At 35.5% G+C, this 25159-nt stretch overlaps 1 protein-coding gene across 3 annotated transcripts in view; it reads left to right on the plus strand.

Annotated features, from left to right (window-relative positions):
* CSMD3 (CUB and Sushi multiple domains 3) overlaps positions 1-25159 on the plus strand; it is a 725150-nt gene that overhangs the window by 673097 nt on the left and 26894 nt on the right. For all 3 annotated transcript variants that reach the window (XM_056333378.1, XM_056333379.1, XM_056333380.1), the window contains 7 exons: positions 2863-3036; positions 9341-9523; positions 10747-10923; positions 13358-13537; positions 17304-17477; positions 21225-21398; positions 21660-21733. In XM_056333378.1, coding sequence (XP_056189353.1) covers positions 2863-3036; positions 9341-9523; positions 10747-10923; positions 13358-13537; positions 17304-17477; positions 21225-21398; positions 21660-21733 — 1136 coding nt within the window. The remainder of the gene's footprint in view (positions 1-2862; positions 3037-9340; positions 9524-10746; positions 10924-13357; positions 13538-17303; positions 17478-21224; positions 21399-21659; positions 21734-25159) is intronic.

A 25159-nucleotide genomic window follows, 5' to 3' on the forward strand; every position in this document is an offset into this window, starting at 1 on the left:
AGGGAGACCTTATTGGAGCCTGTCAGTACTTAAAGGGGGCTTATGAGAAAGATGGGGACAAACATTTTAGTATGGCCTGTTGTGATAGGACAAGGGGTAATGGTTTTAAACTAAAAGAGGGTAGATTTAGGCTAGATAATAAGGAAAAAAAAAAAATACAATGAGGATAATGAAACACTGGATCAGGTTGCCCAGAGAGGTGGTAGAATGCCCCATCCCTGGAAACATTTAAAGTCAGGTTGGGTGGTGCTCTCAGCAGCCTGATCTAGTTGAAGATGTCCCTGCTTATTGAAAGGGGGTTGGACTAGGTGACCTTTAAAGGTGCCTTCCAACCCAAACTGTTCTATGATTCTGTAACAGAGAGGCTGAAAGGAAGAAATTGATTAAAATAGAGGATGAATTAGCTTTAGGAGAAAAAAGATGAAATATTGTCAAATTTTCATATGAAATCTCCACCTGAGAACATGAATATCAAATTTAATTATGTAGAATGTATAATCAAGTTAAGAGTAACATTACAGGTTGGTATATTTTTCTAAATCAGTTATTAGAAATCCAGGACTTTTAGACATAACTGTAAATATAAAAGGGAAGTATGGGTAGGAAAGCCCAAAATGAAGTCCTGTAAGGTACCAGTATGAAATTAGCTTTTCCTCTATGGCCACATCTGAAAAGGGCAAAAGAATCAATCAAAAAAAAATAGAGATAATCAAAACACTCCGTAAAATTGTGAATGTTTTTCAAAATAATAAATAATTTCATTTTATTGAAGCCTGCATGACCGATTTATTGAAGCCTGCATGCTTTTTTTATTACCAATGTTCTAAGTTTTCTTTCTCTACAATCATGCATAATGAATAGTATATTTTATTTATAAGCAATTGCTTAAACAAGTAACATGAAAACAGCAAGTGCCCAGTTTGTGAAGTTGAACTTTCTGACCATTTTACTCCGTCCTGCAAGCCTACAAAATGGTCATAGGAGTCAGTGGCACTAGGCAGAAATCAAAGTCAATCGATCACATACCACATTCCTAAGTCCTTTGTGGGGCTGTCAGGAGGGTTCTGCACCTTGCAAGTTGGACGTCTAAGAGATCATGTGTCATTGGACACAGAACAGTATATGTATAAAAGTAAAGCTCTAAGACCAAGAATAATCATTAGAAGAAGATGAATCATCACACATGACTTTGGTCATATGTTGTATAGTACAACTATTGTATTGTTGTATACATCTGAAGTGCTAGGGAATTGAATACATCCTCAACCCCGATCAGGCTTCTGATACGGCTTTTTTTTGATAAAGAAATGCTGCTGAAAATGTTTTGATATTGAAGATGATGAATTTCTGATAAAAACTAAATTTGTACGATGTAGGCAGCTATTCTAGTACCCTGGTATCTGCAGCTTTAATCTCTAATTTTCATGATGCATAAATACAACTGTCTTTGGCCAAGGTATGCCACATGCCATGGAGAGGTGTAAGATAAAAAGAAATCAGACATGCAAGGCTAGATTCATTCTGTGAACAGAGTAAATTTGGTTTATGAATTTTTACTGCATTTCCTGAACTTGATATATTTAGTTTGCTTTTAAACTCCTCACTCTGAAGCCATAAAAGTTTTCTCTGCATTGATTCTACATGTGAGGGGGTTTCTTTTGTACATTTTTTATATGTGCTCTTAATATTAAAAAGACAGAGTAGCTAATTCTTTTCAATACAGAACTTTGTTTCATTTCCATACATTGTTCTCCATAATGATGCATAAGACCTTTTGTTATTTTATTTTAGTCTTATGGAATAACTTCCTGTTGGTCTAGCCAAGGTAGTGTCACTGTTACTTTATACAACTTTCCTCCAGTAGATAGGAGGCTGCTGAAATTGTTTCAGTGGTATCTTGATTTTACGTCAGGTTTCTATTAGCCTGTTTTATATTCCTAAAAAAAAAATTCTGCTTCTGATCATTTATAGCATGAGCCACTTATCATAATTTCCTGTATAAGCAACTAAAGGACAAAAGATATTATGCTAAATTTTCTCATTTTCTTTCTTGAGTTTGCATACTTCATGACATTTGAGACAGTTAGCAAAATTAGATGTGTATAAGCTTACTTGGATACCCTTACATGCAATCTGTAAGCGGAAATGACAAAACTCTCAAGATTAAGTACTAAAACTCAAGCACAGTATGGCAATAACAAGCAATTATTGATCAAAATGTATTCAATAAACAACTGATAGTGAGTTTATCCATGACCATTTCTAAGATTGGGATCCTATAGAAATTCCATCCATCCTCTGTGCAATTAACATCAATAGATGATGCCTAGGAATACATAAAAAATATGTAAACAAATATTCTGTTTATGCAATATAATATTTTAAATAACCAAACCCATGAATATGAAATTAGTACACTAACATTAAGGTTCATAGCAAAAATGATCTTGTTTATAAACCAATAGACTTAATGACCAATGATTTGGGACCAGTGAATGAGAGATGAAGTCTGTGTATTCTCTACCTCAGCAGTGACTTTGGCAGATACTGTCTTCCTGAACTTTTTCTCTAAAGAGTACATGCATGTGTGTGTGTGTGTCTCTATGTGTGTGCATGTGTTCATGGCATAAAGATCAATGTAGTGAATGAGTGTCTTTTGACATCAATTCAATACCTATATCTAAAATACCTTTCTGACATCTCATTTGTTTCACAGCTTTTGGTCTGTAATGTCCCTCTCCCCCAAACCCTAAAAATGTCAGCCTCTTCATAGTTTATGTATGGAGTTATGAAAATTATAACTACAAACTGTGTGATCAGTGATAATAACCTTTTTTTATCTCAAATAATTATGCATTGTAGTGATTGACTGTGGCCATCCTGGCATTCCTCCTAACGCGGTCTTGTCTGGAGATAAATACACGTTTGGGTCTACTGTTCATTATACCTGCACAGGTAGACGATCGCTGTTAGGGCAGTCATCTCGTACATGTCAGTTAAATGGACACTGGAGTGGATCTCTACCGCATTGTTCAGGTAATATTTTTGAATTAATGACTGTGCCTAGAAGTTCTTTTGAATTTGGTTTTTGTTTTTGTTTTTGTTTTTTAATCAGAAGGCCACGCTAAAATCTGGAAAATCATGTATAAAACTGATCTAAGTACAAATAAGTAAACCCCAAAAAACTACACACTATTAGCAAGAAAATAATTTGGGAGAAGTAGTCTTTCTCAATGACATTTAATACAAATAGGAAATTGCACATTAAACAGAATGTTAAAGGAACCAATTTGTTTGGAAAATATTTTCTATGTGACTTCTGGAAGGAGTACTAGTTTCCACAGACAAAACTTGCATCACTGTCTCTTCAAGGTGATTGGTTAATTATCTTTTTTAACTTGCCTAATACCTGCTGACTTGACAACATCTCAAGTATATCTTAATTACATAATATATTCATTCATTATAAATAAGCCCAAGTGGGCTCCATACAGTTTCAAGGTATTATGTTTGGGTTTTGAGGGAACACCATCTAATCCTCATAACGGATTAGCCTTCACCGAAGTCAATATATTTTCTGAACAACTTGATGCTTAGGAATGTTCTGTTTCACAACTTCAGTGTGATTCACTTCAACAGCAGTAATCAAGTGCAGATTGTTACAGAAAAAACAGAAATCCAAGTCACAAATTAACTTGGTATTTGGCTGATTACCATTTCTTATCTTAGAGTGTGTAAATACATTGTGATAGAGGTTAATCACGTTACCAGTTTCCGTTCTCAATAAAGACTTAGGGGAGGTTCTTTCTTGTCATCCTCACATTTCCATTATATACTTTAAAGTAATCAGTGGGGTTTTGGACCTTATTTAGACCTGTGCAATTCAGAATACTTAGATATCTGCAAAGGCAGAAAATAGGAGGAAAACAAGTGACGCATTTTTTCTTGTTACAGGTATGCCAAAACAAGAGATGAAAAATAATGAGTATGCAAATCCGACAGTACTGCTATACTAGTTTCACATTAAAAATCCAAGGTTCTTAACAGTGTTAATAAATCATTAGATCATTAGAATCATAAAATAGTTTGAGTCAAAAGGGGCATTTAGAAATCATCTAGTCCAACACCCCAGTCATGGTCAGGGACATCTTCCACTAGAATCATAGAATCATGGAATGGTTTGGGTTGGAAGGGACCTCCAAAGATCATCTAGTTCCCCTTGCAATGAGCAGGGACATCTTGAACTAGATCAGCTTGCTCAAAGCCCCATTCAACCTGTTCTTGCATACTTCCAGGGATGGGACATCCACAACTTCTCTGGGCAACCTGGTCCAGTGCCTCACCACATTCACTGCAAAAAATGTCTTCCTTATTTCCAATCTAAACCTACTCTCTTTCAGTTTAAAACTGCTGCCCCTTGTTCTGTCACTACAGGATAAAAGAAAGACTTTTTTTTGATAAAAAGTCTTTCACATTTCTTATATATTTTATATATTGAAAGGCTGCAATAAGATCTCCTGGGAACCTTCCCTTCTCCATGTTGTACAGCCCCAACTCTCACAGCCTTTTTGCAGGAGACGTGTTTCAGCCCTGTAATCATTTTTGTGACCTTCCTCTGAACCTACTCTAACAAGTCCATGTCCTTTTTTGTATTGGGAACCCCAGAGCTGGGTACAGTACTCCAGGTGTGGACTTGCATATTCTAATCTTTTTTTTTTTAACTCCTGCCTTCATGTCTTTAGTGTATTCAGGTATAAACTGAATGTCAGCTACAGTTTCAGAATGTGCATTTTTTTACAGCCCATGGCACAGAAATGGTTAAAAATTCATAAAAAAAATATTAAAATAGCACATCTTAGTTAAAATCTTGCACTAAATTCCAAGGAAGAATTTTTCAGTATCTGAACATTCCTCTGCAAACTTTTAGGAAGTGGTTGCAGACAAGGACAATCTAAATGTTATTATTTTGCACTCTGAGTCCCTCATCTTTCAATAATTTGCCATTGCAACCTAAAATGTGACAGAAACCGCAAAATGTGAACACCTAATTTAGCCCCTTAAGTTTCTATCAATAAAATCACAGCGTAATTTGTCACAATGGGAATAAAGGTCAAGTTCTTATAATCTGTGATGTTTAGAGCTATGCACCAGAAATCAAAGCTTAATGTAAAATAATATTAATTAATAAATAATGATATATTTATGTGAATTGCAAATTCAGACTAGGTTGATCCAAAATATTTTACAGCTAGTGTGCATGCGTATTTGTTTTGGATAAAATATCCTCTCTAAATAAAATTTAAGGCTACTTACTGTAGTCTTCCATAGTCTACATAAGAAAAAAAATATTTGTGAATTAAAAGTAAAAAAAAAAAACACATACAAAAATATCAAGGAACACAAATAGAAAGCCTGAAATTATATATGAAAATAACAAAGAAACTTTACTGAAAATAAGACTATTCTTTAATCATCCTATTAAATTAGTGTTCAGATATCTTGGGATAAGCATTCGTGATTTTTTTTTCCCCACAGATCAGAAGCTCTTATCAGATATAATGATTTTCTCTCAGTACATGAAGAAACATTGATTTTATTTAGATTCAAAAGTTAATAGTAGCAAATATAATTGTAACATAATACAAACTGTTATTGTCTTTAATTGTACTATAGAAAACTGAAATTCTAGCTTAGGACAACTTTGAGAATTTGTTTTCAAACTGTGTAACTGAAGTACTTTTTCATTTTAAAATAATTTGCAGTTTGCCAAACAGAATTTCTATATTTTTTATCTAAAAATTTGTGAAATCATTACCTTTCATTATTAACCTTGATATCTTATCTTCATTTTTAATGCATATTAAGACCTTAAACTTTGTATGTTTTTTTGTTGATGATATTAATAGTAAATAATATAGAATGTTCCACTGACAAAAGATACATCATGCTTGTCCTTTTCATGTATGGAGAAGAATTCAAACAGAAAATGTTAGGTCAGCAAACATAAGGTAACCAAATTTTGTTACATTATCCCTAAGAGAGTTTCCTTTTTGTCACATGGCACTTTCCATTTCGCATCCTAGAGCTAGAAGGAATTGCCATGTTCATTGATATCTATTGGCATTCAGAACACAGTTTTCAGTCATCGCATGCATATCAGCTGGAGTCAGAAATGTGCAGCAACTTAAAATTCCTTGTAAGTGCAGCAGTGGTTGTGTACGTACTTAAGTGGTTTAAATATCCTCCCTTTCATTAAGATTAAATGCCAGCTGAGAATTTGTTACACATGTGGGTGAAGGATGGCTCATAACTGACTATGAAAATCACTTAGCTGAATCTCTGCATGAAGTAATAAAAATATATTCTGTTATGATATCATTGATTATATCACTGTCACTTCCTGATGTGATTAGTCATTTAGAAAAATTATTTCTATAACCTTCAATCAAAAAAGCTGGTGGTTAACTTCCCCATAATTAAAAGAGTAATAATTCACAGTAATAATTAGCCATTAGGAAAGAACACATGATTTCATTTACAAGGGGAATATGTAATTTATATCTGGCACAGCAAAAAACTTATTTTTATTTTTTCATCATAAAATTATTTTAGGCATAATGTCAAGTAACTTGCCGAAAACTGAGCTGTTATTGTAGAGACTTTATAAGTATAGAATAATAAATAGGCCCTGTCCCAAATTCTTCACAGTCTAAATAAATACTACTGGAAAATGTAAGATACGGATTTAAACAAACAAACAAACAAAAACCCCAACAACCAAACATCTTGATTTAGAACATTTTAAACTATTGTAAAAATATTTAGTAGACTATTTTCAAACCAAAAGATTGTTGACACCTAAGTAGCTTGGACATGAAGTATTTTCAAAGCTTATAAAATTCTTTTACTCACTATGATTTGGAACTATTTACAATTTCTTATGAAACAGGGCTGGCAGGCTGCTTTACTGATCTATGTCACATAATAAAATGGGTAAACAGAGAAGAGCCTAAACTTTTGAGTCTGTGATTTTGAACGAGGCAGTCAGCTACTTCTTACACTTACTTATTTTTTTTTTTATTTCTGAAAGCATTAAAATACATAGGACCATGTACTTTTTGCACACACACGCTATAAAAGTTCACAATGTAATTGGCATGTCTGCATTAGTTTGTTTGATTATTCTGAAATGAAAGGTGTCAGTTTAAGCTTAGTTAAGGCTGCTAAGTTAGTGGGAGTGGTTCATAATTAGCCTACATTGTCAGCTACTTCAGCAAGGGGTTGGGTAGGTAGTATGAGTTGCCAGGTTTGTTTTCTGCATTTCCAAAGAAAGTTCTGCCCTTTCCTTGGATTCTCCCAACATGCCTCCAGACTGAGGTTCCATAGCTGCGTTCTCTTTTCCCACAAGCCTACAGGAGTAGTGCAGATCAGCTCCTGTGAGGTGCTTAGGTATATTGTTTTCAATGAATTTGTGGGGAGGGAAGGAAGCAGGGAGTATATGAAAGGAAATAAAAAGTAGTAATCAGGACCTACAAAAATGCAGGCTGGCACATGAACTACCTTTATAAGTGACAAAAACATGGTCAGCTTCTTAGATGTGTCAGACTAAACCAAATATTTGCTCATACACCATAATTCTCAAAGCACAGCAAGCTAGTTCTGTTCTTCCTTTCACTATTCAGTTCTGTGCATGCTTTTGTTAGTAAAGAACTGTGTCCCGCCAGTCATTCCAACAGTATAGTTTACATACGTCCAGTGCCAACTGAGGCAAAGGAAGCTCTGTTTTTCCCTGCATCTAGAAGTCTGGAGCCCTAACCTCCCATAGAACCCCTAGATAATGAGTTTGTCACTTTTAGTCTCTGGGTACTTAAAGCAGACAAATTTCTTTACTACTTCCATGTAAGAACTTGTCTTATTACTGCTGTTTAAGCTTAGGTAAATACCAGAAAAGTATGGCTATTCTACAGAAAGCGTTCTTTACATAATTTGTACAAATCTTTTAGTATCATTATCTCTAATGTAAAGCTATGACTTCCTTCAGCACTTGAATTAAAACTTGCTAGCTGATTCTTAAAATATTTCTTCTTTATTTTTTACATTATTGTAACTAAGTACAAAATAATGCAGATATGCTTTCAAAAATATTATGATGTTTGAATTAATTTTTGTATAGAAGACCTTTCAGTTTATTTGCAAGTTGTCACAGAAAACTGTAATCTGAATATCTGTGTGAAAACCTGAACAATGCAGCTCCATGAATTCTAGAAATCAACCCTTTTGTGTTGAAACTGAGTAATGTAATATACTTTCATCTCTTTTGTGTATAAAACTAGCTTAAAGACCTTTAAAAAGAGAAAACAGCAGATCCTAAGTACATATTAAAAGATGTAAACAACGTACCTGCTATCCCAGGGGTCCTCAAACTACGGCCCGTGGGCTGGATATGGCCCCCCAGGGTCCTCAATCCGGCCCCCGGTATTTACAGACCCCCCCGCTGGGGGTTGGGGGGGGGGGAGAACCAAGCAGCCGCAGATGACTGCCTGCCACTGCATCCGTGCGCCGGCCCCCTGGTTAAAAAGTTTGAGGACCCCTGTGCTATCCCAATACAGTGTTACTTACAGCTTTCTAAAAGTTCTCACCATAAATGTATAAATAGATGTCTATGCTTAGATGTTGTTATTGTTATTATTGTTATGACTGTTGGTTATTTTAACATTGATATACTACAGAGAGTAGAAAACAATCCCTCTATCTTACAATTTGCTTAAACACTTCTAGCTAAGGGAGATTTTAGCTATTAGGCAGTCTTGATCTTTCAACATTTCTTTGAACCAGGGAAATGCTTCATGTCAGATTTACATGAAATGTAAATACATGACTAAAGTTTTTATTCAACAGTGAAACTGTTACAGCTTTAACAATATTATAAAAGTAGTAAGTATTTTATGAACACTTGTTATAGGCAAACAATAAAGTTACCTTTATGATCAGGACCTTGGTTTTCCTCAGAATTCCTTACTTTTAATGACTAAGGTTTTGTGGCTTTCCCTTTGTTTCCCTATTCTTGTTTGATTATTCTGTTATCAAAAGTTTAGCATGGTCTAAGGGGTATCTTGAGATAATTATATTTTTTTTTTTCTATACTAATATAAAAAAGTATAAAAAAAAGATTAGAGAATGAAGTAGTTTTGTAATTACAGGGGCTCACATGCAATGAGATATTTTTTTTTCTAAAAATATAAATATAAATTCACTTATAAATACATAGAAACATATATTTTAAATGTAGTGTCATAATAATATTTCACATTTATTTGAATCTTTGCACTGTAAATTCTAGGTGATACAGCTGGTTCTTGTGGTGATCCAGGTATCCCAGGTCATGGGTCTAGAGAAGAAAACAATTTTAAAATTAAAAGCACGGTACATTTCAGCTGTGATATTGGATATATCCTTCATGGTTCAGAAGAAAGGACGTGTATGGCAAATGGAAGTTGGACAGGAAGGCAACCTGAGTGCAAAGGTAGATCACAGAAGATCCACTCTATATTTTAAACTGTCTTGTTAAAAATGCTAATTAGGAAATTAATTTTACATTGCCAGTTTTATATTGTGAATGGTATACAATTGATTTTAGACTGAAAAATATTTTTGAATAAGTTGTTACACCATAGCAGTGGTTTGATATCAGGTGACAAATATGAAATCAGTTCCTGAGACCCATGAAACTGCATGGTTTCAAAATTCTGAGAAAAAAAAATAATACTGAACTGTTTAATTGTTCTCCATCTTGTGTCAGTAAACTATGTGTTATCCAGTACTAAAAACTAAACAAAAAAGGAAATTTATAAGGCTCCTAGAACTCAATTTTTGCTGATTGTTTCCCTTAAAAATCTCACCATCACCTGACCTTTATTTATAACTATTATACATCTGAATTTCAGAGAAAAGACCTGAGTTTTAGGAAAATGTCAATGTCATGATTTCATTAGATACATCTATGTCATAACTGATTGGCTTAAAAATTTTATTTACTAATACTGTTGACATTTAGTAGAAAAAAAAAAAAGCTGAAACAAGTCTATTTGGAAAAAGTAATTCTGGAAATTTTAAGCTAGTTTTTTTATCAGAGAAGAAAGCTTTAACAGGATATTTATGGAGAACCATTTATTACCTTAATGTTCTTGATTAAAAAATAGGAAGTAATTTGCAACAAACTCTTTTTTCAAAGAAAAGTTCCTGAAAAGCAGAAAATAATGTGACACCCTGTACTCCTAACTCCTATTTTCCATTTGATCATTGTTGACTTTTTTATCTGTATGCAATAGTCATCTCGTTTTAAAATCTTCTTTCACAAGATGGTTTTGTAATACCCTTTCTGTTGAGTGGTTTCCATCCCGACACACTGTAAATACGTATGTGTGTTGGTATGTTGGTATCTGAAGGGATATACTTAGCCTAGCAGAACTTTCTGCTGTTTGATCTTCGCTATTACATGAATTAACACACACACACACGCAGGCACGCACGCACACACACACACACACTCTCTCTCTCTCTCTCTCTCTCTCTCTCCCCCACCCCCTCACCCTCCTTACACTTTTCAGAACAACAGCACAGATTTCTGCAACATAATGCTGCTTTTCCTTGCATATATAGCAAATAAAGCAGGATTTTACTTGGACTTTACTATTTCAAAAATAATCTTTTCTACATTTAAAAAATATTTCACATTTTGCTTTATAGCTGTGCAGTGTGGTAATCCAGGAACAACTGCTAATGGAAAAGTGTTTCGTATTGATGGAACTACATTCTCTAATTCAGTAATTTATTCATGCATGGAAGGATACATACTTTCTGGATCATCTGTAAGACAATGCACGGCCAATGGAACATGGTCTGGATCCTTGCCAAACTGCACAAGTAAGATACATCTTTACTGAATAATCTTTGTTTTTCTGTCCTCTGAAAGATAATAAAGTAAAATACAGAAGATGGATGTAAATATATTTTCTTTAATATACTCATGTAGCTAACAGTTCTGTCTTTCACAGATCTGTATCTTTTTAAGAATGGCAAAGAAAAATCCATTAATTTTTAAGTTAAAAAAAAATTACCATGTTACTAGGTAAAATAAATTAGGCTGATCTCCAGTTTTCTTTACCACTGCACTAGCTACCCTTAGACTAACAGACATAACCCTGTGGTGTGTTTTATAGTCTCTTCTGTATCCATAGACAGCAACTGTGTGGGAGGTGGTGGGGTTTTTTTCAATTTTTTTTTAAAGGTTTAATACATACAGCTTAATTAGTATCTGCTCACTCAGACTGTGATAAACTGTAGAGCAGGGATACCATACACCTTGGATTTTCAGTTCCTCAGTAATTTAGATCAAAGGACCTGGCCAGAATACACTACAAGCATGTAGTTATGTTTTTTTTCATTTTGGAAATCATGACACGGAGGAGGTGCCATTCACATCGGTCATGCTTTGTCATTGAGTTAGAATTGGCCAGGATTTTCTTACTGCCAAGGAAAATGCCTTGCACAATGTTCCAGAAGCAGTTACAATGCTGTAGGGGGATTGTCAAGTTTACCGTAAGATAAACTGCAAAGCACATGGGAGCTCTATTTGCTACGAACTAGATCTTTTTCCCCCACTGTTTGTTTTTGCTCCTGAAAGCAACAGTTTTTTATCACTGCCACTAGGGTTCTCAGGATTTCTTACTCTGAAAACTCTCAGAAATTGATAAATCCGATTGACTAGACCTGAGAGAAACTTATTTATTTTAGTGTTATTCTCAAATTATAATAATTTAAATCTTTCTTAACCTCTTGTGAATATCTAATCTCATTAGGATACAAGAGGTTTTACAACTGCTCCCACTCATTAAAGTACTATAGGCCTGATTTTGCCAAAAGCCATGACCTGTGTTTGGGGATTGCTTGGACATTCTCATCTGTTTATCATAGAATCATAGAATGGTTAGGGTTGGAAGGGACCTTAAAGATCATCTAGTTCCAACTCCCCTGCCATCGGCAGGGACACCTTTCACTAGAACAGGCTGCTCAAAGCAACATTCACCTTGGCCTTGAACACCTGCAGGGATGGAGCATTCACAACTTCTCTGGGCAATCTGTTCCAGTGTCTCATGCTCCTGACAGTAAAGAATTTCTCCCTAATATCTAAATCGGCCCTCTTTTAGTTTAAAACCATTACCCCTTGTCCTATCAGCACAGGTCCTACTGAAGTCTGTCCCCATCTTCCTTACAAGCCCCCTTTTAAGCACTGAAAAGCTGCTATAAGGTCTCCCCACAGCTTTCTCTTCTCCATGCTGAACATCCTCAACTCTCTCAGCCTGTCTTCATAGGAGAGGTGCTCCAGCCCTCTGATCATCTTTGTGGCCCTCTGAACTTGCTTGAACAGGTCCATGTTCTCCTTATGCTGGGGTGCTCCACAGCTCAATGCAGCACTCCAGGTGGGGTCTCATGAGAGCGGAGTAAAGGGGGAGAATCACCTCCTTTGACCTGCTGCCTACACTACATAGCCCAGGTTTCGGTTGGCTTTCTGGGCTGCAAGCACCCATTGTCAGGACATGTTGAGCTTTTCAGCCACCAGTACCCCAAAGTCCTTCTCCTCAGGGTTGACCTCAATCCATTTGCTGTCCAGCCTGTATTGATGCTGGGGTTTGCTCTGACCCAGGTGAAGGACCTTGGACTTGGCCTTCTTGAACTTCAGGTTTGCACAAGCCCACCTCTAAGCCTGTCCAAGGTCCCTCTGGATGGCATCCCTTCCCTTCAGCATGTTGAACGCACCAGTCAGTTTGGTGTCATTGGCAAAGTTGCCCCCAGTGTTCATGTTGCTGATAATGTACATGTTACATATGTACATAGTAAGCATATGAGCATTTTACAAATTGGGAACTTTTTGCAGACATATATCTTAAATTTTCCAGACTGTTTCCTTTCAGAATGTACCTATGCAAAAGTAAACTAAACAATAAATGTCTGTTTCTTTAGTAATGAAATTCTGAAATAATAGGAAAATTTGTGGGTATCAAAGGGTGATAGTGACCTATGGAATTATTTTTTTTTTCATTTTATAATTTTAAATTTTACTGATAAAATTGAACAATCTGTTAATTTTACAGTTGAATAGATGTATTGAAGTTCTCCAAATAGAACTGTTTTCCAGCTCCTCATGTGTTTGGCAGTGATTTCAGATGAATGAATAAGATTTATGCTACTTTCTCCTTTTTGCCCAATAATTTCCTAGTTTTGTTCTATGTTTTTTCTGTCAAATATAAGTAAATCACATTCAGGTTTTCAAATATGTTCCTCAACTATTTACTTGCAGTTATCAGTTGTGGAGATCCAGGAGTCCCAGCCAATGGCATGAGATATGGTGATGATTATGTTGTTGGACAAAATGTTACTTATATGTGCCAACCTGGTTATACAATGGAATCAAATGGCTCCTTAATTCGCACTTGTACTAGTAATGGCACATGGAGTGGAGTAATCCCAACATGCAAAGGTACAACACTTATTTTAATCATCACCTATTTCTTCTGTGACATTTACATCCACTGTTTATTGTAATGAGTTAGCCAAATATTTCCACAGAAATCAAAACTTACTGTTAGTATGAATACACTGGATTGATTTGTTGGCTGCAGGAACAATGACTTCACCCTTTGCTTCTTTAATGTATTTTGCATACCAACACAGTACATAGAACATTTTTTTGCAGCTTTATAGAATGTTTTCTTACTTTGCTGCTAAACTGAATTAGCCAATATGAAATGATTGTTATAATTTGTTTGTTCATTTGTTAAGGTTAGCATGTCATACCAAAAATGTCCTTATATATGTCCCTGTCCTTACAAAAAAGACCACTCAAGCATGTGATAGACACTTTTCAATCTGGAAAGGTCTACATATGTACAACTGAACTTTCTCGAAGGTAAAGTTGTTCTGGGTTACCCTCTCCATAATACAAAGCTCTCTCCTTCATTACACATGCACTTTTGACCACCGCTGTGCTGTATTGACATACTCTGCAAAAAGATATTATTTTCTCCACTGTGAAAACTGAAAGGATTAATCTCAAGATCTTCTTTCTCTCACTTTTACTAATCTTATTCCTAGTTTCATTGTTTTATTGCAGTTGCTTTAATGCTTTAATAAAATGTTGAAATTTAAGAGCAAAAAATCTGAATGTTACTGAAAGACTACCTTGATGCGGTCATCACCTTTGATGATTGGGGTCATCAAAATTATTTATTCTGACAAGTTCACTTTCTGGCTAAACCTAAAACATCTTCTTTCTAGAGTCATTTTTATCACTCTTCCTGATACCACAGCTGTAGAGAAGCAGCATTACTGTTTGTGTGTTTTATTTCTGGGTTCATGCTAAGTGTTTCTGATGTCTGTTCTTTTAAAACTTAGTTGGCTAAGTTTGTACTGACTTTGTTCTCATCCATTTTTATTCTGTTTTGTGTTCAGGAAGTATGGTAACATACCTGTTCAGTAGTGTTCATTTTCCTCCCCTGAATTTATTCATCAAAACAGATCAAATAAGTTTCAAATCTACACCCCATTTGCAATTACTTTGCTTGCTGAGTACAATACTCTGTCTTACCAAGTCCATTTTAATCCTAATTCACCTTTGATAATTTCAATTTTCAAAATTATTTTCCCAACATATTCTTGAAAATGTCAGACTTTGAGATCCTGTTAACAATTCACCATTTTTTCCTATTTGTATTGTGCTCTCAGCCAGCCTCATCTTCAAGTACAAAACTCATTTTAAGAACAGAAGGACAGCCATACAGGTCTTATTGACCAAGAGTCTGTCTGTCTCCAAGAGTGGCTGTAAGCAAACAGCTAGAAGATTGTAAGACAGAACAAATATTTATGATATAGTCTCCCAGTCTCAAATTCCTAAGGACCACAGGGCACCCAACTGGGAGCAGGAGATCTAACTCTGATTTGATATGAACAGAACTATACAAAGAAAGAGTTAAGACTGTCAATCTTGGCTTTGAGGTTTTGAGTCTTTCTAGGTTTAGGTCATACATATTTATGGCTTGTATAAATACTAAATAATAATCATATGCAGAATCGATAGCATTCTCAGAATTTTGTTCTACTCCACACAGGTTTGTGTAAGTGTACTAGCTAAGTTAATAATCCCCATTTCTTTCTGTGATTAAAAGTAATATGCAGTAGTGTGTTTGAAATGTATAACAATTAGTTCTTACTGTCAGAAGGAAGTGCCAGGGTCCTCCTGGCACCATTTAGGTGAAATAATTGGAAAATGAACTGGGCAAAATATGGATGTGTAATTGTTGCCATGCCATGCAAATAGAAGATATAAATAAATCTCTGGCATTCTGTAGTTGGAAAAAGGTGCATGTTCATCTGCAACTAAATATTCAACTAGTCAAGCATTTTTTTTTTCTGCAGGTTTACATTTGTAATTTACTATTACTCTTAAACTGAAAAATGTTGCTGCACATATTTATGGTTAAATCTCTGACCAAAATATTTAGAGAGACATTCTGCCTTGTTCCTGGGTGTTGTTTTATTTTGCTGCTTTCACCCCAAAATGTGGATATTACATTTGCTTTCATGCTACTTCTTCTGTCTTCTTTCGTAATTACTGACTGGTATTTCTTCCTCTATTATTCAGCTCAGAAGTTAAAACATACAGATATTTTTAAAAGGACTAGTCATGAAGGTCTTGGACAATGCAAACAGACTTTTGCTGCTTGGAGTACTTATTTTGACTGACTTTTATTAAAACATCATGAAAGTCGGGGAAAGGCTATCACGTCCTTTTCTGGGTTGGTAGTTTGGTGGGTTTTTTTAAACTATGAACCAGAGCAAGAGAAAGTATAAAAAATATGGCCTTCAAATTTAGATTTGGTTTACTGGTTGACAATTATTTGACAATAGTACTACTTTCATTAAGTATTCTCAAATAGCCATAAGTGATGCTGCAGAGCATCTTTGTGGTGTAAATAGTTTGAGATTGTCTCACTGAAGATTATAAGAATGGAGGAATGGTATATGGTGAACCTTCTGCAGATCACGTTCAAATACACAGTACTCCTGATCTAGTGCCTCTAACTTCTAAGCCTGCAAGATGACACCTGTCTAAACATAACTTTAAAGGTTATGAGTGCAGCATTTCATTTCCTCCATTTTTGTGACCTCTGTGTTCTCTGTGTTAATTTTATTCGCCAGCTTTTCTTATTTACCCCAACTGTCTCCACTAAATTAAATCATACAAGCTTAATTTGCTTTCTTTCTCTTTTGCTAGTCTTTTTGCTAGTTTTACCAGTTTCTCCCAACTTTTCTCTTTTTTATCCCATTTCTCTTTCACATTTATTCTAGTAACTGTGGCTTACGTTTCCCCCTTTCTCTTTTTGATTCAGATTTTTTTTCATATAACTTTTTATATACCCTTTTTCCTTCAGGTCTCAATTAACAATTCTCTGTTGCTACCTCATTATGCAGGGAATACCACTTTTATCTTCTTTATCTACCGTTACATCTATTTATTTCTACTGTCCTCCTGTGGTGTTTTTCAGTCCTCTTTCATACAACAGAGTAGGACATGTTTCTATTTCTTCCTGGGATGCCTGGAAATGAGAAACTGTACTGAAATATTTCTTGTTGGCCTTCTTAAAGGTAGCAATACTGACAATTTCAAAATGCTGCAAATCGTTACATTTTCTCCCTCTAGCCAGAAGCTAGATGCTTTTTGGTAAGGAGCTATTAATGAAGCAAATACTAACCAATCTGTGGTACTTAGAAACAGGCTTTCAAGTCATATTTTGGAACAATCATCCTGGAATTTCATCCCTGGGTGTTAATATCTAACAAATGCCTGAGCTGGTTATGAGGAAGAATGTATTTGACTATTACCATGGTAACTAAACATAATTATACTCTATGTTGTCTAAACAGACAAACAAAATCATTTTGTAGTATACTACCAGTCATATCTTAAGTGTTGTATACTTCATATCCTCCATACTGATATTTAGGTAGTCTTCCTAGCACCCTGTTTTATTGAAGACATTTCATCAGCCAGCCACTGTCTCCTAAACGGAGGAAACCAGAATTACAAACTTCAGGAAATGTGGCAAGTGTACAGTGAGGAAGATAGCATGTCCTGACTGTATTGTCCTCTAAAAAAGGTGAAATTAGCACATATGGTTCTTCTAGTAACTGTGTACACTGGGGATATTTACAGCAGCTGGGCCTAATTATATTGAATATTATTGCAGCTGTTACCTGCCCAACTCCTCCGCAGATCTCTAATGGAAGGTTGGAAGGAACAAACTTGGACTGGGGATTTAGCATTAGCTATGTCTGTTCTCCAGGATATGAACTCTCTTTTCCTGCTGTTTTGACTTGCGTTGGGAATGGAACATGGAGTGGTGAAGTACCTCAGTGCTTGCGTATGTATTTACTTTATAGTCCTGTATTTCTTTATTGAACTGTAGTGGTTTTTTCCTCTTTAAATTTTTTGCTTTTTGGGTTTTTTTGGTAGGGCTTTTTTTTTTTGGTGTTTGGTTGGGGTTTTTTTTGGTGTGCTTGTTTTTATTTGTTCCCCCTAGGAGTGGCTCAGTTCATGTTAAACCTGGGACAAACACAATCCTTCTATATTTTCCAAACATGTAACATAATTTGTAGGTTTAGGAAGACATAGGAGTATCTGTAAATCCTTTGTGAGCATGTAGGAAGTTTTAAACACTAACACAAAAAAATATTATAGGTCATAAGTATATCATACATACCAAATGATCCAAAACAAAACAAAATTAAGAGGTACTGTCTTGTTTTCAGATCCAGCTACATATTGAATATGTGAAGTTTCATTATAATCACTTTTATTTGCTCATTACTCATCTTAAACTTTCACAGAGAGTTTTTTCTGGAGGTAATGTTGACTGGGGCCCAGGGTGATTCCTTGACAATTGTCTATTTTTCCCTCTGCCCTAAATTAAGTTACATGTTTTATACAGTATATTTTCTTAACCTGAAATTCATAACATTGATGGATTTCTATATTGCCGCAAAATTCATTACAATAGCAAATGTGACTTTTTCTTTAGGTTGGTATAATTTCACTCATTATTTGAAACGTCTTTTTAAATAAATTATTCTAATGCTTCTGAGAGATATTCAATTGATTACACAGAAGAAGGAGGTTCTATAGTTATTTGTAGAATGTATTGGTCTTGAGCAAGGAATTTAACTGCAAGAGGAAAATTTCATCTTCATGGCTTTACAGTTTCTGAAGTTTAATTTGAGCTTGACAAGTAGCTGAGCTTGCCAGTTACCTTGCTAAATGTTGCAAGATGCAATTTTCTGTTCTTTTACTGTTTTTTGCATTCTTCATAACTCTCTTTGAAAAATATTCTGGTTTGGCTATATCCTACTACTATGAAAACATATAGATGAACTTTTCTTTTTTCCCTAATATTCTCATATCATCAACAACAGCTGCTTGGTGCTGCTGAAACTGTATGTACCACAGCTGGAACATGGTGAAACGCATTGTTTCTGGAAGAAAAAAAACCTCCACCATTTGTTGTTTAAGTTCTGTAGATGGAGTTCTTCTAAAGTCCACTATATTATGAACATCAAAGACCATGAAAAATTCTTTTCATCATTTGTTCTTGAATTAGAGATTATGTCCTTACATTCATTTTTGAATATCACAAGCTATTTGTCATCTTTGAGGTTGGAATACTCAATACTGCAATGTGCTCTGAAAAAGGGGCTCCACCTTTAAACTCTTTAAAATGTATAGTTAGCACAGAATGCAGCCGCCTGGGAGTTAAAGGCTGTTTCATGCAGAGATTACATTAACTGAATGTTGTTGATGTGCAATGGTTACCCATTGGCTTGCAAGAGAAATCAATTGGCAGCCAGTGCTTGTCAAAAAGCTTAAACTAGCTGCCATCTGGCAGAAATGAGAGGGAGCTGGTGAAAGTCATTCTCAATGAGCAATCTTTAAGCAGTTCTTGACATCAGAAACTTACTTCTCAGCTTAGTTTCTCAGAGTCTGTAGCTGAAAGTATGCAAGGTGTAGTTATAACATGGAATAATTATTTAGAATGGAATATGGTTATGTCTTTGGTTGAGTATTAGTCATCTATGACCTGGTACATTTGTCTGTTTAATTATTCATATAGTAATTTGAATAAAGGACTGCTGTTTTTATAAGCTTGGCAATAGATGGCAAAAGAAAAATGTAAGCCTATGCCTGAAAATTCCTAACTACAGATATAACTTGCTGTTAATCAATTAAATGTTTAATTTGAATAATGAGGCCAGCCTCCTAGCTTCAGTGCCAGACTTCTGTGTCCCTGTCTCTGTTAAATGCTCTCAGATTCCATGGGAAAATATTTCCACTGGGAGCTGGGGGCACTCTCAGAGCTTCCAGTTTGCTGCAACTTTAGTTTGTTCTGTAGTCCCCTGTTCCAATATCAGAAGAAAACTGCCATGTTTTACCAGGGTGCCTGGTTCCCACAACTAGCTATATAGAAGGCAGATATTCAGTAGCTATTCAATGATTGGATAAAGTTGACCTACAACTCATTGGTGGAGTTTACTTAGTTCTATAAAAAAATAATAAATTTACAAAAAAAGAAAATTAATGTGAATAATTTTTTCCCTTGAGAGTGGTTGCTACTTTATTGGTACAAAAAACTGTTCAGGAGACAATTTCAAGCCCCTATATTAAAAATCTATATGCATTTTATGTATTTTCAAATTAAGACTTTTACAGACATTTCTAAAGAAAACAAAAATTACAACCATGATCTGTCTGTCAATCACACAATGAGAATCACTGTGTGTCACTATCTCCAGTTCATAGACCTTTTCAGAATTTGGCCTATAATTCTGCAGACAGTCCTGTTCCACTTAAAGCAATGAAATCGTATACATTTCTGCTAAATTACAGATTAAGCCCTTTTTCTTCAACATATATTTCCCATACAGTGTCTGTAGTAAGAGGCAGAGGGCAGGATCATTTCATGTGAGCAGGTCCTTTGGAAAGCTTAAAGCATACGTGACAAAGAGAGATGTTAGAAATATATTTTGAAGGTGGTTGTCTAAGAGATGTAATTTAAATTTTCTTTGTAGAAGGGAAAGACGGAGCAGAAAATTCCACTGTCTGTACAACATGCCTTTTTAGAAATATGTCAGTGCACACATCTGGGTTAGTGTTTTATGTTTTTGTGTGTATTGCAGCATTTTCTGTTTGAAAAGAAATTAGATTCTACAATACTGGAATTCATGGTGTCAGGGAATAATATCGTCTGACGGCACAGGGTTTACCATAGCTGATTGCACTTCCTGAATCAAATATTCAAAATCCAGCTTCTGACAATAATCACTACTTTATACTACAGAAGAGGGCGAGTAAGTTTGCCAGCAGTGCATTTACTGAGTTGTGCTATGCTATAGCCACGAGAAATCTTTAGGTGATAGGTATAAAGTAAAAAGATCAATTTAAGAATATGTTCTTATCAGTCAAATTTATCCTGCCTAATAACAGCTTATTAGCGTTTGATTTTTAGATTGACTTTTAGATTTCTTCACTGTGTTCGTTTGTTTTTTTGTTAGCTGTACTAAGTTTCAATTGTTGTACTTCCACACATACCAAATCTTATCTTTCAGTGAAGGATGACAAAGTAAGAATTTATGATTCCTAAAATCTGTCTGACAAATCCTTCAATCATACAAAAAAGTTGAGCATTGAGTAGATGGCAGAAAGCAGGAGAGGGCAGGAGATTTACATGAAGGTTTGGTACACTCTCTGATTGCTCTCTATAGGAAGATTTGCAGATTGATGTGGTTTGGGGCAGAGGTGAATTATGGATATCTGGACCTTAATAAAGTAGGTGGTGTAACCTTGAGTGTCAACTTCAACCTACTGACCAAGTCCACTGTGTAGACTTTTAAACAGCTAGCAAAACTACTGCAAACTGAAGCAGAGTAAAGATTGTCTATCTAGTCTCGCTTTTAATTCCTATTAAAAGTTTCTGTATTTTATTTGTGTTAAAAAAAAAAAAAACCCAAAAAAAAACCAATATAAAATTTGGAGTAACTGCTTGACTGAGTTCAGGTAGGTTATTTTTGTGTATTTTAATAAATGGCACATTCCATTTCTATAATGCATTTTCTCACAGCAAAGTTTTGTGGTGACCCTGGAGTACCTGCTCAAGGAAAAAGAGAAGGCAAAAGCTTCATTTATCAGTCAGAAGTCTCATTCAACTGCAATCCTCCTTTTATTTTGGTTGGCTCCAGCACCAGGATTTGCCAAGCAGATGGCACATGGAGTGGTTCTTCTCCTCGATGTATAGGTATGGTAACACCCATATTACTGAAATTTCTTGAAATGTTTATTATTCTTTTTCCTGCTAAGTCAGTCTAACAATTTTCAACTATTTTGAATTATCCTGGTATTATTCTATACTTTCTAAGAATCAAGTCACTTTATATTTGTTTCTCTCATTGGCTTATTGCATGTTTTTGAACAAGCTTAATTTTGTGATGCATTCATGTATTTCATTAAAATGCTGTAATTTGTTTTGTACTTTTTTTTTTTTTTTTTTTTTCTTAAGAACCTACTCGCACAGCATGTGATAATCCAGGAGTCCCAAGGCATGGGTCACAAAACAACACATTTGGCTATCAGGTAGCGTATAATATTTTTTATTAACTTGCATATTAAAATATTTTTGTACTACCTCAAAGTCTAGAAACTTCTGATTAAAGGCCCAGAAACTGCTCATGCTTTGTAAGAGCTGGTTGCTAGAGTGCTACTGTGTTTCCCTATTTCTAGCTGTTGCATTACACTGACCTTGTGTCCCTATTAGCACTGCACTGTGTGAAACCTTGGTGATCAAATTCTGCTTGGTTTCACCTTGAAGGAGTTCAGGATCTCTCCACCTATAAGTGCTCCCTACTGTTTGCCAGCTAGGCTTTTTCTCCTTAGAAGCATGCATGCTGTGTGCCAAAGTGCTAGTGTAGACATACTCTAAAAAAGAGTGGCTTTTTGTTTGGGGTTGTTGGTGGTTTTTTTGAGAGCAATTCTGTTGTTACATTTGGAAATCATGTGACCGCAAATGAATCACAGCATCACAGAGACTGGGAGAGCTTCTAGTCCAACACCTTTCTCAAAGCACCGTCATCTAGAGCAGGTTGATCAGAGATGTGTCTAGGTGGTTTTGAACATTTCCAGGGATGGAGACTCCATAGCCTCTCTGAGCTCTGAGTCCAAGTTGATCAACCTTACAGAGAAAATTATTTTTCTTATTTTTAAACAGAATTTCCTATGTTTCAATTTGTGCATATTTTCTCATGTCCTGTCACTGGGCTCCACTGAAAAAAAGTCTGTTTCTGTTGCCTTTCCTGTCCCCATTAAGTTTTAATACACACTGGTAAGATTCCCCTTGAGCCTTTTCTTTTGCAGGCTGGACAATCCCAGCTCTTTCAGCCAATCCTTTTATGCTAGGTGCTCTAGTCCCTTAGTCACCTTTGTGGGCCATCACTGGACTCAGTGCAGTATGCCCCTGTCTCTCTTGCACTGGTGAACCCAGCACTGGACCCAGTACCCACTTGTGTCTCACCAGTGCTGAGCAAGGGGAAGAATCACCTCCCTTGATCTGCTGGCAGTGCTCTGCCTGATGCAGCCGAGGAAGCTGTTGGCCACTTTTTTATGAGGATGTGTTGTGACAAATGGTGTTTTATATGCTTCTGTTGGGAACAGAACTGTGAAATTGAGAACGCTTCTGAATTTCTGATTTTCTGAATCACACAAAACAGTGATGTCAGTGAGACGTTTCCACAGGTGAATGGTGTACAGGTGCAAAACTGTGCCCTGTAATTTGCTAGGAATCTGATAAGGCAGCTGCAAACAAAGAGAGAGTCTAAACTATGCTGCTACATGCGTGATTGTTGTCAGGGCTGAAAGCTCCAGACATGTGAAGGGGGACTAGGCAGAAGAGTGAGCTAGCAGCTCCCCCGTTGTATGTGGTGCCAGTCTCGCAGCAGGAGTTAAAAACTGCAGATTGCCAGAAATGCAAGAAAGGGCTGATTTAAATTTGAACAGATTTACAACATGAAATCAGTTTTTAGAAACAAAGGTTGTAGCTTAAGACTTCACAAAATCTCATGGCAAAAAATGTCTTTGGTTTGTCATTTTGGTGGCCTTTACATAGTACTCCTGCTTAGTGATTGTTTTAGCAGTCTTTGCGTTTTCAGATTGTGCTAGATCACTATCATACACAAGTGTTAATACAATAGTCTCTGTTTTCTGCAGGGAATAAAGTGCTGTTTTGTGCCAAGATAGTATATGCAGGGGCAGTCCTTGGGCTAACTTCCTTTGCATATAAGACAATATTATGCTAGAGGACAACTATTCAACTGTGTAAGAAACGATTCATTGCAATGACCATTTTCTACAGTGTTACTGTCCATAGTTTCTCTGGTGTGTTAGTGAGCTTGCTATCGTTGAAGAAGCTAATGCAGACTTTCTCATTTGTGGTGCAGTTGTTGCAGTTGTGAGTGAAAGCATCACTCACAGCTAGCATGGAACTGTCAAAATACCAGGCAAAATGTCAACTGATAAATAATTTCTAAAAGAAGCGTAGCTGCTGGCAGAATTTACAGCCTTGATCACAAAGTTGTAAGGTTAGTGCCTAGCAGATTTAAACAGTATGAACTATTGTCTCCTTGCCTAGCCAGTAACTTACCTCACACTCAGGTACCAAATTTGGTTTTATATAGTAACTAAAAATCTGCATGCAATTTCTGGTTACTCTGAATGTTTGCTTAATTAATATAGAACAGGGTAGGGGTATTATTCATACAGGTATAACTGAGTTTAGCTCTTTAAAACTGAGTCTAGTGTGGAAACAACAGTTAAAATGATTGGTTCTCAACAAGTTATTGTCTGTAGATCCTGGAAAGAAATATTAGATTACAATATATTAAATAATGTTATGACTCATTTAAACCACAAATATCTTATAAATTATTTTATGTTATGCTATAAGTAACTCCATGTATGAATGGGATAATAATGAGTTTTCCTTCCATCTATAGCAGAAAGATAAAGAATAATTCTAAATTATACCAAAATACTGAAGATAAGACACTTCTGATTTTTGTTTAACTATAGATCTGTGGTCTACCATTTTAAATAATAGACCACAAGAGCTTATGCAAAATTAAGCAAAAATGTTTTGCAGTTGTCAAACACATAACAGTTTGTTACTGTTGCGTAAATAAGATGGTTTTCTGGCTCTAACCCAGGTAGTTGTGTTTTCTTTTCTTATTTGGGGGTTTGGTGGGTTTGTTTGGTTGGTTGATTTGGGTTTTTTTGTGGTCTGGTTTTGGTTGTTTTATTGTGTTTTTTTTTTAAACTCTCTTAAACACTTCAAATTTTAACTGATATTAATAGAGTCATTTAGGTGACTCAGTTGTTAAGTTTTAAATTTATGTCTCTCTATCCTTAAAAAGCAAGCTTTACCCTGATGGTAGGTTCAAGTCTCTATATGTGACATCCTGTTTTCAGTGCTTTTCAACAAATTACAATACCTCCTCTTTTACCTGACTATATCACTGAATGTCACTTGCTTTTCACAACACTAATGTCAAGTTACAAAATTCCACAGCACTGGATTTTTGTCCTTGTTGTTTCCCCTACTCTTGACTATCTGTTTTCCTAACTCATTGATTGGATTGAAAGTTCAGGAATATACAACATAATTCTAGGCTTGACTGAAAGGTGTATCAAAACCTGACCTCCTGGAACCTACACTAAGCGAAAGCACAAACATCACCACCTCACATTTGAATGGTGTTTAAACTGTTAAATAGAAGCTTTGTAAGGAAGAGGTAACAGAATTTTGCATTAATTTTATTGTTTGGTATTGAATTCAGCAGGCAGTAGCAGATCAGGTTCTTGTGTGTTTAAATAACATCAAAATACCAGTTTAGTGCTATTTGGATATCGGGCATGGCATGAAAATCAGTAGCATCACCTGCTTTAATTGTTATGAATATACACTTATAGGTTCTTTACCTTTCATCTGAGTATTTTTGATTTGACAGATCT

Source organism: Falco biarmicus, chromosome 3 (genome assembly GCF_023638135.1).
Source record: "Falco biarmicus isolate bFalBia1 chromosome 3, bFalBia1.pri, whole genome shotgun sequence".
NCBI lineage: Eukaryota > Metazoa > Chordata > Aves > Falconiformes > Falconidae > Falco > Falco biarmicus.